General features: G+C 38.4%; 1 protein-coding gene across 1 annotated transcript in view; it reads left to right on the top strand.

Moving 5' to 3' along the window:
- The window catches only part of LOC107567821 (vacuolar protein sorting-associated protein 52 homolog), a 25,386-nt gene extending 14,253 nt beyond the window's left edge, over positions 1 to 11,133 (top strand). The window contains exons 6-18 of the mRNA XM_016253598.1: positions 1,497 to 1,619; positions 1,730 to 1,830; positions 3,674 to 3,806; positions 5,202 to 5,259; positions 5,427 to 5,560; positions 6,124 to 6,279; positions 6,899 to 7,017; positions 7,916 to 8,043; positions 8,744 to 9,003; positions 9,097 to 9,162; positions 9,245 to 9,356; positions 10,379 to 10,497; positions 10,580 to 11,133. Of these exons, the coding sequence (XP_016109084.1) occupies positions 1,497 to 1,619; positions 1,730 to 1,830; positions 3,674 to 3,806; positions 5,202 to 5,259; positions 5,427 to 5,560; positions 6,124 to 6,279; positions 6,899 to 7,017; positions 7,916 to 8,043; positions 8,744 to 9,003; positions 9,097 to 9,162; positions 9,245 to 9,356; positions 10,379 to 10,497; positions 10,580 to 10,726 (1,656 nt within the window). The 3' untranslated portion in view covers positions 10,727 to 11,133. The remainder of the gene's footprint in view (positions 1 to 1,496; positions 1,620 to 1,729; positions 1,831 to 3,673; positions 3,807 to 5,201; positions 5,260 to 5,426; positions 5,561 to 6,123; positions 6,280 to 6,898; positions 7,018 to 7,915; positions 8,044 to 8,743; positions 9,004 to 9,096; positions 9,163 to 9,244; positions 9,357 to 10,378; positions 10,498 to 10,579) is intronic.
- Positions 11,134 to 12,370: the final 1,237 nt, after the last annotated feature.

Raw genomic sequence — 12,370 nt, 5'->3', positions numbered from 1 at the left:
TGCATGTAATATATTTTATATGAGTCACATTTAAGAACATGTCTCCTGAAATGGTTTTCAAAACTGTCCTAGAGCAGCCCAGCACTGTCTCACCCGATTTAACTCGTAAGACCTGAAGTGTGTCAGAAAAGGTAAAGAGAGTTGAGAGAAAATATGAGCCGTGTCAGATCTGCGTCACGTTCAGCAGCGGCAGCTCTTAAAGTAATAGCAGCCAAAACAAACTAATAACCAGCTGCTGTGATGTCTGTCAATCAAAGGAAAAACTAAACATTTGGAAATCACTTTTATAGCTTTAAGGATTCATCTATATTTAATTTAGAATTTAGTGTTTGATAACTTCAATTTCAATTTCTGTATATTTCTGCTGAAGGGCACAGGTAAATATGACATTTATTATAATGGGTTTATGTGAAGATTGTTTTAAGTTCACTTAAAGTAAAAGTTATTTTTTAAAGTCTAATAAATGTTAATATTGATAGCTCTCAATTATACTGTAATGTTGAATGGCTATAGTCAATGGTTAAATATTGGGGGGAAAAAACAATTTCCTGGAGACATCAGTAGTATTGATATCAGTAGCCGGGTTTCCATCCAAAGTTGCGAATTTAACTTATGCGCAATACTGGAATATCGCATAAAACGATAGCATCCCAACGAGTCGAAGAGAACAAAATCGTCACTTTCTGATAAATTGGCACTATACATCACTAAGTAGGAGAATAGGAGAATATTCATATATAATAAATTACTTGCGCCTCAGAGCGAGCAGACGAAACACAATGAATGCAGTCATTGTTTTCGGAGGTGGATGCTGCTGTTTGGGAATGCAGTCGTGTAAGACAATTATACAGAACTACTTTGATGACAGACTTTTGCTCGCGGTGTTCGGCCAATCACAATGCACTGAGCCAGCTGGCCAATCAGAGCAGACTGCGCTTGTCAGAAGGAGGGACTTTGTAGAAAACTAAGCGTTTGAGAGAGAGGCGGGACTTACAATAATGTACAGTATTTGAAAAATAATGTGTTTTTTGAACATTAAAGCATGTCAACATATTCTGTTACACCAAATACACAAAATAATGATCTTTAAAAAAGCATCATATGACCCCTTTAAAGTTATTTCAGTTAATTTCCAAGGCAACATTTTGCATTTTTATTTAGTTTAACTTGATGTTCTAATATAACTAAAACTGAAATAAAAATGAATAAAAAAAACATTTTTAAAAACAACAAAAACTAATAAAAATGACAAAAACATGAACATTAAGATGAAAGCATAACATAAATAAAATCAAATTGAAAATATTCACAAAAACTACAATGAACTCTTCTCACAAGACTGTGATGATGCGTTTAACGGTCATCAGCATCGTAAATCCTCGATAGTTTTTTATTTAGATTTTTTTTTTATTAATGTACATATATAACACTCAGTGAAGAACTGTGTGTGTGTGTGTGTGTGTTTCAGTGTGATTCTGGACAGTCCTGTGACGGAGCAGGAGTTTCTGGAGCAGCTTCATGAGCTCAACAGCAAGATCAACTATGCTAAAGAGCTCAGCTTCAGAGAAACCCTCGCCTGCTCCGACATACAGGACATCGTAGATCGCCTCAAAATTAAAGTCAGAGCACATGCAAGATTCTACAGCGATCCCATCATTCTTGATAACAGAACAGATGCATTGAAAATGAATGCTACTGAGTTCTCTCTCTGCTCTGATCCTGTTCACAGGCCGTCTCAAAGATCCGTGAGTTCATCCTGCAGAAGATCTACTCCTTCAGAAAGCCCATGACCAACTACCAGATCCCTCAGAACACCTTACTCAAGTTCAGGTACACAGTTACACTACAGTGTGGATTAACATGCACTTTTATATATATATATTGTATATATATATATTAGGGGTGTAACGGTACACGTAATCATACCGAAAATTTTCGGTCTTTCGGTTCGGTATTGTCACACTTCACTCGGAGCACGGAACGAGGAGACACGGAGATAGCTTCAAACCACAGTCTTTTAATAATCCAAACACAAGGGGTACGTAGGAGACACAGGAACACATAGAATGACGTTCAGAACCGACAAACACTGACTGAAAGGACTCGGGCTTTTAAACACAGGATAATTGGGGGAAGAACTAGACACACCTGGAATTAAATGAACACAATCAATGGGGAAACAGAAACTGGGTCACAGGGAGCAAAAACACACACAGACAGGTCCATAACCCTGACAGGTATACACGTGTACAGAATAAATCATTCAATTTTTTCAGGAAATTCAGACGTTTGGGCACTCTTTGATGTGGCGAGGTAGATCGCTGAATAGGTGCATCATTTCAAACTGCAGCACGGTGAGCGCGATCATCTCTTCTTCTTTACTATAGTTTTAATGCAAAATAAACATGAATGAACATCTCATGCCTCTGGTAATCGCACATCCAGTGTTTCACTCGTGGAAAGATGTGATTAAAAGAGTTTGTAAACAAAATGTGACGTAGCGTTTCATTTACCTCAGGCAAGTCATCAGTGTCCACAGCTATAATTATAAATAATTACATATAAATATTAGACTATATTCTCATTATATTTTACTTTACCTGTTAGTGATGTCTTAATCATTTAAAGTATATTTAAATAAATCTTTTATGAAACAAGTTATGACAGCCACTGTGTAAATTATTATATTTCAACAACAAATATATTAATTGTATAATTTAGAAGTTCATTTAAAAACTGCATTGAGTGCAGTTTGCATACAATTTTTTTTTTTTTTTAATTTGAGTGTTGATTATTAAAGTTAAAAATAAATAGTAGCTAATTAAATTTAAGTTTGGGCTTAACCTTAAGTAATTGTAACCTTATAGTAATGTAAAAGAGATCCCTATAGTTTAGAGCAGAAGCTGAGGTAATTTTTTTTTTTTTTAATAATGTAGATTTAAAGAAAAGTTTAACTATAATTGAATTTATTTAAAGAAAGAGCAATTTGTTCTGTAAAACATTGTTTAATAAAAAAACAATTTATGTTTAGTATGTTTTCCTCCTGCTGTACCGAAACTGAACCGTAACGTCAAAACCGAGTTTCGTACCGAACCGTCATGTTTGTGTACCGTTACACCTCTAATATATATATATATATATATATATATACACACAGTAATTAACAGGAAAATAGTTATTGGAGAATGCAGAATTTGTCTTTGTCCCTGCACTTTCAGTTCAACCCAATTATGCTGTGCCATTCCCACTTTAACACAAGCTGTTTCTCACATAAAGGATTGTTAAACATCAAAATAACATGAATGTAAAGGTTGCCACAGAAACTCTTGAAAGAGAAAGGTAATGAGTTATTATTAATTCTTAATAATCATAAATATAATATTTGTCGTCCACTGGTCTGAATGACTCTTTGGTAGACCCACAGTTACAGCCCTGGTCCTGACCTGCGATTAACAGAGCCTTTCTGAAATAAAATAATAACAAAAATAAATGGATTCAAGAATCCTGCTATTTCCTGAGACTGAAGTACAGGTGACACCATAACAAATAAGAATAATATCTAATGGAAACACAGTCATTGCACAGCATTTATAGTATTGTCTCCACTTTTAACGACTGACCTTTTCTTGTTTCTGTTGAGTGAGATTATGGATGTGTTTCTGGTCATCTGCAGGTTTTTCTATCAGTTCCTGTTAGCCAATGAGAGGACAGTCGCTAAGGAGATCCGGGACGAGTACGTGGACACCATGAGCAAGATCTACTTCAGTTACTTCAAGTCCTACAGCGGCAGACTGCTGAAAGTCCAGGTGACAGTCTAAATCACTGACTGGATGAGTTTAGATTGAGACATGCAGTGTATTTATTCATCTCCAAACCTCATCTCTAAAAAATAGGGGTGTTTCAATTACGACTATCATGTCAATGATTCGATTCAATTTGATATCACGATGCATCACGGTTATATCAAATCTATTTTGCTACTTTTAAAAATAATTACAAGTTAATAATAAATCTAACCAATTGTTAAGAATTTAACCAAATAAATATGTCAACAACATCAATGCAGGATCGTCCGCATAGCGATGCATCGATCAATTCAAACCTAAATAGCAGACTGTTCTCACATCATGTACAGTGTAGGTCAAAAACACATACTGTAAACGAAGGTCTACTTTTCACTGTCTCTTCATATTAAACTGCGATTCGATTCAATTTGATATCACGATGCATCACGGTTATATCAAATCTATTTTGCTACTTTTAAAAATAATTACAAGTTAATAATAAATCTAACCAATTGTTAAGAATTTAACCAAATACTGTAAACGAAGGTCTACTTTTCACTGTCTCTTCATATTAAACTGGTTAAATGTACATTCAATTAATCGTACCCTGCGATACATGAACAGTGTTGATCCTGCATGTTGTCATCCGCGATCGTGACGACCGAAACATGAGGCTTCTCGCGCTTGCATTGTGATCTGTAAACCCTCGCTTCCAGATTAATCGAGTAACACACCATATTTTAGGCAGCTGTGTTCCTGATGGCAGTGGCCTCTTTCTGTAGGATAATGCACCCTGACTTGAATTGGAATTGTGACTGATCGGTGTATCTTGACCAAGAAGAACATAAAAGCTGACTTGAACAGGCCTGTTGGAGTTCTGTGAGAGTGTTTTATGGAGTGATGTGACTCAGCTGGAACTTCTTGGACTCATGAATTAGCAGTACTGTATGTCTGGTGCAAAAAAGGCAAAGCTGATGAGCAGAAGAACACCATCTCCTCGGAGGAGAAGCAGTCTTGTTATGGGGAAGCTTTACTGTTGCAGGAAGTGAAAGTCTTGACTGTATGAAGCACATCATGGATTCTCTGAAGTACCAGGCCATTTTGTCAAAGATTGTGATGTCTTTGGTGCATCCCACAGTATTCATCCATTCTACTGAAGCTCTCGGTTCAGGGGTTGAATGTTCTTGAGTGGCCTGTTCAGTCTCAAGATTTAAATCTCATTAAAAATATCAATAAAAATGTGAATGTTTAGATTTTTTTTAAATGAACTTTACATTCTCAAAATCACTGAAATGTTTGAACATTTTGTTTATGGCATCAGAATGTCTTGCAGGTCAAGACAGTGGAATCATTTTGATTGCAACTCTATGTATATATGTGCGTATGTATTTTTCATTCTCTCTCTCTTGTTGTCAGTATGAAGACGTTGCAGACAAGGATGATCTGATGGGGGTGGAGGACACAGCCAAGAAAGATATCCTTCAAATCTGACCACAGTCACATAGAATTAGCACACCAGAGGACTCACTTCAAGATGAATAGGAAGACAGTAAACATATTTCCTTTTGGCTTTGGTGGAGAAAGGCGTTTGCTTTTCACTGTAGCGTTATAATGTGGTTGATTTCTTTAACTGCTAAGCAGGCTTTTTCTCCAAGCCTTCTCTCAAGAGCAGGAACACAATTTTCACTCTTGGCCAGAGGGGGGCGGTATTGAGTCCTGCGGAGCTGGAGGGTCCCATACTGATCCCACACGCCGCTCAGAGAGGAGACTCCAGAGTGAGACACTCATCTTCTGCTTTACAGCGCTAGCCCTAAGAATTCAACTCTGGCTAACTCGTCTAGCACTGTCTGTGTGCCGGGCAGCAGTCATATTTCAGCTCGTTTCAGACTAGTTTTTTCCCTGGCAAAATGAACAACAAAACTTCCCGTAGACTTACATCGAGCCGTATCTAGAGACCAGAACATTATAGTAACATGCTAATGAACATAGCTATCATGATTTTTGCAGCCTAACATGACTGGATTTTCTCAGAAATTGCAGCAATGTTTGCAGCATTTTTTGTTTTGCAGTGGAAACCCTACTTAGTGTAAATGTGTAAATACTGAATTTGTAATAATAGTCCCTCATACAGATGGCAGTGCTGATAATCAGCATAGAATCATAATATATATATATATATTTAAAACACTGCAGAAATCAAACAAAAATGCAAGCTTTAAATTCTGCGATTGTGAAATCCGGGAGGGACTGGCACACACACACACTTATTCTCCATAAACCGTTGTGTTTATTACTGTAGCAGTGTAGTCTGTGATCTGTCTCTCTCTGTCTCGGTCAGTACCCATACGAAACGCTCTTCCGCAGTCAGTACTACGCTCTGCTGGATAACGGCTGTCGAGAGTTCCTCTTCCTCTCGGACTTCTTCATGGTGGCCGGAAACTCTGCTCTGGATTTGTTCAGTAGCATTATGGGAAAAACACTCAGCATGTTCCTGGTACAGTCACGCTCTTATTACATGATATTCTCACATCTCCAGTGTTTTAGTAATGCAGTTTGCAAACAAAAAGTACAACCACCCCAAATACCCTAGCAACCGCATAGCAATACCTTAGCAACTACCCAGAGTACCATTGCAACCACATAGCAACACCTTAGCAACCACCAAGGGTACCCAAGCAACTGCATAGCAGCACCTTATCAACCGACCCGGGTACCCTAGCAACCACCTAAAAACACCTTAGCAACCACTCTGGGCACCCTAGCAACCACATAGCAACACCCTAGCAAGTGACCTGGGTACCTTAGCAACCGCATAGCAACACCTTATCAACTACCTAGAGTACCTGAGCAACCACATAGAAACACCTTAGCAACTGCCCCGGGTACCCTAGCAACCTCATAGCAACACCTTAGCAACCAACCCGGGTACCTTAGCAACTGCATAGCAACACCCTAGCAACCGACCCAGGTACCCTAGCACCCACCTTAGCAACCACCCCAAGTACCCTAGCAACCGTCTGAATACCCTAGCAAGCACTCTGTATTACATTTGTAATAGTTTTTTTTATTGAACATTGTCCCATTGCATTTTTGTCTCTTTTCTCTGTCTGTAGAAGAATCTGTCCACATACCTGTCAGACTGTTATGACAGTATTGCGGTGTTTCTCTGCATTCACATCATCCTGCGCTTCAGAGCCATCACAGCCAAGAGGAACATCCCCGCGCTCGACAAGTCAGTCCCTCTGTCATCACAAACGATCTGTAGAGAGCATGCTTGTCTGCTCTTACTCTGTCCAGTCCTGTGAAATGTACAAAATGAAAATTCAGCTATCATCCATGATACAGTATTGGTCTTTTTTAACAATTCATCCATGCATATGTTTAATTTCTTTTTTTGGGGTTTTATTGGTTAGGGCAGTAGGGCTGGGAGCAGAGCCTGTGAGACTATTGGCAACAACATGTTTTTTTTTTTTTACCTTATAATTTTTAACCAAAACCTCATAACACAACCCACTTAATCTGTGAACTTTGCTGGGTATTGCTACCAACTCACAAGCCTGTTTGGCAGTTTAACAATCTTAAATGATGTTGTATTAGTTTGCATGCCATCAGAGCCAGTCCTGACATTAGCAAAACAAAACGTGACGCTCCATTACACTGGAGATGAGACGAGAGGCCACATTTTCAACACGTTCTCACTCCCTATAGGCATCCTGTGTTGCATGTCTAAGACTTTTTACAGACTTTTAGTCAGGACTTTTTTCACTATACAGACATCAGGCATGCCCTTGAGCATCTTTAATGCACCACTGCTGGGAAACCCATTGCTTTCCATGGGAAACATATTCGGTTGGCTTTTTTTAATAGATGTCAGTGGTGGAAATGTCTGGTGGAGTGTTTTGTGAGGAAACAGTTGAATGTTTTGGCATTGACAGCCTGTCCGCTAGTCTTCAGCATGCTTAGCTTTAAATATTCATTTCAGAGTGAGCTACAACAAAATAAATGCTGTTTATAAGAGAAGTCAATGAGAATTTTGCTACAGGTAACAAGAGTTGACTGTCAAAATACAGTCAACAACATTTTTTTGTCTCGATAATGTTTGATGTGTGTGTGTGTGTGTGTGTGTGCAGGTACTGGGAGGCTGTGCTGGAGCTGCTGTGGCCCAGATTTGAGCTGATTTTGGAGATGAACATCCAGAGCATTCGAAACACTGATCCTCAGAAACTGGGTGTGCTGGACACCAGACCACACTACGTGTGTATCCTCACACACACACACACACACACTCACGCTCTCTCTCTCTCTCTCTCTCTCTCTCTCTATTTATTTATTTATTTATTTATTTTTTTTATAGAGTATTTCACAAAGTGTTTTAGCTGTAAAACTAGCTCCTAAATCTGTGAAAGGTTAGGAGTAGTGAAGAGGACTCCTAAGTCACTAAGACCAAGCCACAAACTATCCTAAAATAGCTGTTATTGCCGGCAATCTGCCTCGTAACAGAAATATTATAGAAACATTTGATGATAATGAGCTTTTAAAAAGGTATCACCTTTGGTTTTGGAGGTTATCCCAACTCCAAATGTTCCTTTGATAATATCCTTGTTTTCATTAAGCAGTTGGGCAAGACGTAACAGCTGTTCTTGCATCCAATTTTTCTTTTTTGTTTGCATGTCTTACTATCAGCCATGATTATTCCACTCTATTAATTAGAAGGCTGTTTATGTGCATATTCACTAATTATGAGAAGCACACATGTAAGAGGCTGACAGTTAGCTGAACATATACTTGTTTAATTAGTGACACTTTCTTTGAATGTGGCAATTAGCAGTTTTATTTTAAAACCTTTATTTGAATACGGCTACATAATATGGCGCTCTACAATATTTCTATGAATAAATCTCTGACCGAGACTATCAGCCAATCACTGTGTGCATAGTTAGTAAGCATGATGCAGCGAGCTCAACCCCGCTCTTACTCTGAGCTTAAGACTTCTCTCTCTTCCTCAGTACAAGTTTGTCTCAGAAAGCTCTCAGCTCTGTTATTTAGGAAAGCTGTCAGTGGTGAGATCAGATGTTTTGCGACGCTGACCGCTGCTGTGATCTGGTTTCAGGTGGAGGTGGAGAACTTCGTGCTGAAGATGGCGGCTGAGTTTCCCTCTAGACGAGACCAGCTCATCTTCCTCATCAACAACTACGACATGATGCTCGGCGTGCTCATGGTGACGCTCCTCACGAGACACGCCGCTAACCATTACCACTGTGTTCTAGTCCAGACCGCACCGTGATGTGTGTGTGTGTGTGTGTGTGTGCAGGAGCGAGCAGCGGACGACAGTAAAGAGGTGGAGGGCTTCCAGCAGCTGCTGCTGGCCAGAACACAGGTCAGGAGCAGCAGCTCACACAGCGCGAGTAACTGTGAGTGAGTAACTGTGTGAGTAACTGCTGTGTGTCGCTCTGGAACAGGAGTTTATCGAGGAGATTCTTTCTCCTCCGTTCGGAGGGATGATTGCATTCGTGAAGGAGAGCGAGGCACTCATGGAGAAAGGGCAACTTGACAAACTCCGAACCGATGAAGGTGAGTGCTGGAGCTGCTGTGTTCACTGTCAAGGGTTACGTCAGACTGCTCATCGTGCGTCTCTTATTCTGTGATTCCTTTTTGAGTCTGTCTTTTTTTGTTGTTTTTTTTGGATAACGGGCTAGTTCAACGCAAGATTGTGTCCTAATTTTCTCACATCATTCAAAACCTATGAACTTTCATTCATCTTTGGATCGTATTCTTTCGAAATCTTTTTTGTCCATCATTTGAAAATCAGAATTCTCAAGCTTGGTTTAATCCGAGTTCTCTAAAGAGGCACAGCTTATTTTTCAAGATTTCTATGCTTTACAGATGCTCAAACGCGTAGTGAGGTTTGTTCTCACACAGTTGAGCTTCTGTTTGCCGTGTCTTTATGTACTTCTTGAAGATTTTGATTCAGTGGATGGACAAAAATGATGAGAGATTACAATATATTCATTTGGGTTGTTAAGATGAACAGAAGTCTTGTCGATTTGGAATGACATGAGGGTAACGATGACAGAGTGTAAATCTTAAATTTAAGCTGTGGTGTTTGCTAGTTTGAATGGTTGCATTTAGTTGAAGTGCTGTTAAATGCTGGAATGATTGACAGTCACCTCATCATTACTGAAACAGTTTATTAAACCGTCACGGTTCATCGCTGGCACTTCCATGCAAAAGTTTGGGATCTGTAAGGTGTTTATTATTGCTGCTTTGAAAGACATTTAAAAAAAAAAACTAGATTGAATAAAATATTTAATACGACAGTCTCAATTAAATGCTGCTATTTCTGTTCATCAGTGTTCTGCTCCTCTAACAAATCCTGAAAAAAAGCAATTATTTTGAATTAGAATTTTTCACAATAGTACAGTTTGTACTGTGTTTTTGATCAAATAAGCCTTGGTGAGCAGAAGGGAATTCTTTTAAAAGTGTTAACCTTACGCTCCCCAAGCTTTGGAATCCTATGGCAATGTGCTCATGAAACGATGAATGGCCCCAGCAGCGCAGACGTGAAGTGTTATTGAGCCTCTGTGTGTGTGTAGCTCGTATCACGCAGCTGGTGCGGGGTTTCTCAAGCTCGTGGAAGCAGTCTGTGGAGGCCCTGAGTCAAGACGTCATGCGCTCCTTCACCAACTTCAAGAACGGAACTAGCATCATTCAGGTACAGTCTCACCAAATAACACATTTACAGACCTCACAGCTCATAAACATGCTGTCAAACCCATGAATGGTTGTCTTCTCAGGGAGCGCTGACCCAGCTCATCCAGTACTATCATGGTTTCCATAAGGTCCTCTCCCAGCCGACCTTCCGCAGTCTAGCAGTGCGCTCCGAGCTCATAAACCTCCATCATCTGATGGTGGAAGTCAAGAAGCACAAGCCAAACTTCTGAAGTCGCACTTGAATCTTGAAACTGTTTTAGCTTATCAGGTAAAAGTTACTGAAAGATGTTTTTTTTTGTTTTTCCTGGAAATCAAGGTTGATTTTCAGTAGTTGAGTATTTTGAGCACTAATCTTTTTATTTGGTCAGTCTTTTGTTTTTGGTTTGCTGATTATGGGCTCTTTTTCCATTAGATGCATTTGTAATTTCATCTTTAATATGATTTGATTTCTTTGAATGTTTCATCTGTAAATTCAGTTGCAGCTTCTCTAAATGTTTTTGTGTATAAACTGGCGTCTTTTTGGTTTCTCACTCACGTCTCTGAAAGTATGTGTGCACTGTTGCCATATTTAAGTTATAACGAAGAAAAGCATTCCATGTCTCGAAATAAAACATATAAGATTGAACGTCTCTGAAAATGTCCCCATCCTTTTGTTAATCCATTAAAGCAAAAACAAAAAGAAAATTGCTAAAAAAAAAACAATTGCTAACTTTTACTACAAATTGTTATAAGAAGCCACATGCATTTAGCTGTGGAAGTTAATATACCTTAAACCTAACCATTTATTGCTCATTTATGGAGTCTCCATTTAGGAGTGCTGATGTTGACCATTTTTAAATAAAGTGCCATTTTATTACTTGTTTACATACTCTGGTCTTAACAAGTGAACCCACACACACACACAAGCTTGCATCACTGCTTCACCAGTCTAATTAGATCACAACTAACTTGTGTTACACAATTTAATTTCAATAAAATTTACAGTCGAATTTACAAATTACTTTACAGAATTTAGTTGTACTTTCTTAATCGCTAAATTAGGGCTGCACGATTATGACAAAAATCGTAATTGTCGATTATTCCCTTGAAATTGTAATTGCGATTATTAATTACGATTATCACAATTTACATTGAATGATGTTTATACCATTGTTTTCTATAGCATGCTGTATTTTTATATGAAAATAAACAAGCTGAAAACACTAACTGAAAAACCTTTAGTGCTTTTCTGTAGTTTTAAGCCTAGAATGTCAAATATACATCGGATTGGTTTCTTCTTTAAATTATAAAAAATTTTAAAAATATGAATGGTATTATAATGTTATACTAAAACAATGGAAAAACCCTTAAGATAACATGTAGAAAGAAAAAAATATCTTAAGCGTGCAGAATAACATAAGTGGACTTTTAATGATTAATTGCCGCTTTGAACGATTACGTATGTAGTGTCTTGACCAATCTGACACACTAATTTTTATTTGATTTAACAAATCAATTATTCATTAGATTAACAAATCGTCACAGTCCCCTCACTCAATAAACTGGATGCCAGGATTTCTGCAAAACACCAGGCCCCCTGGTCACCCTGACAACTAATGATATCACTGGTTTTATGACCCCCCCCCAGGAATGTGAGTAGAATAACCCACTCATTGTCCCCATAGGAAAGGCAGAGTAGAAATGGACTTTTCTACTAATTAATTCATAGGAAAACCTTTCTTTGAATGAACACACATGATCCTTCAGGTCATTGTGTATATTATTGTCATCGTGTATTTTGTCTTTGAAATTGTATACTGTGATTCAGGTTTATAATCGAAACACACTCCTGTCATCCTTTCACTATTTGTAATCCTACCTTGTCTAGTATCTAT

This window comes from Sinocyclocheilus grahami, unplaced genomic scaffold (genome assembly GCF_001515645.1).
Source record: "Sinocyclocheilus grahami isolate Dianchi unplaced genomic scaffold, SAMN03320097.WGS_v1.1 scaffold1191.1, whole genome shotgun sequence".
Taxonomy (NCBI): domain Eukaryota; kingdom Metazoa; phylum Chordata; class Actinopteri; order Cypriniformes; family Cyprinidae; genus Sinocyclocheilus; species Sinocyclocheilus grahami.
Note: the sequence above shows the minus strand (reverse complement) of the source record. Positions and strands in the feature narration are given on the sequence as shown.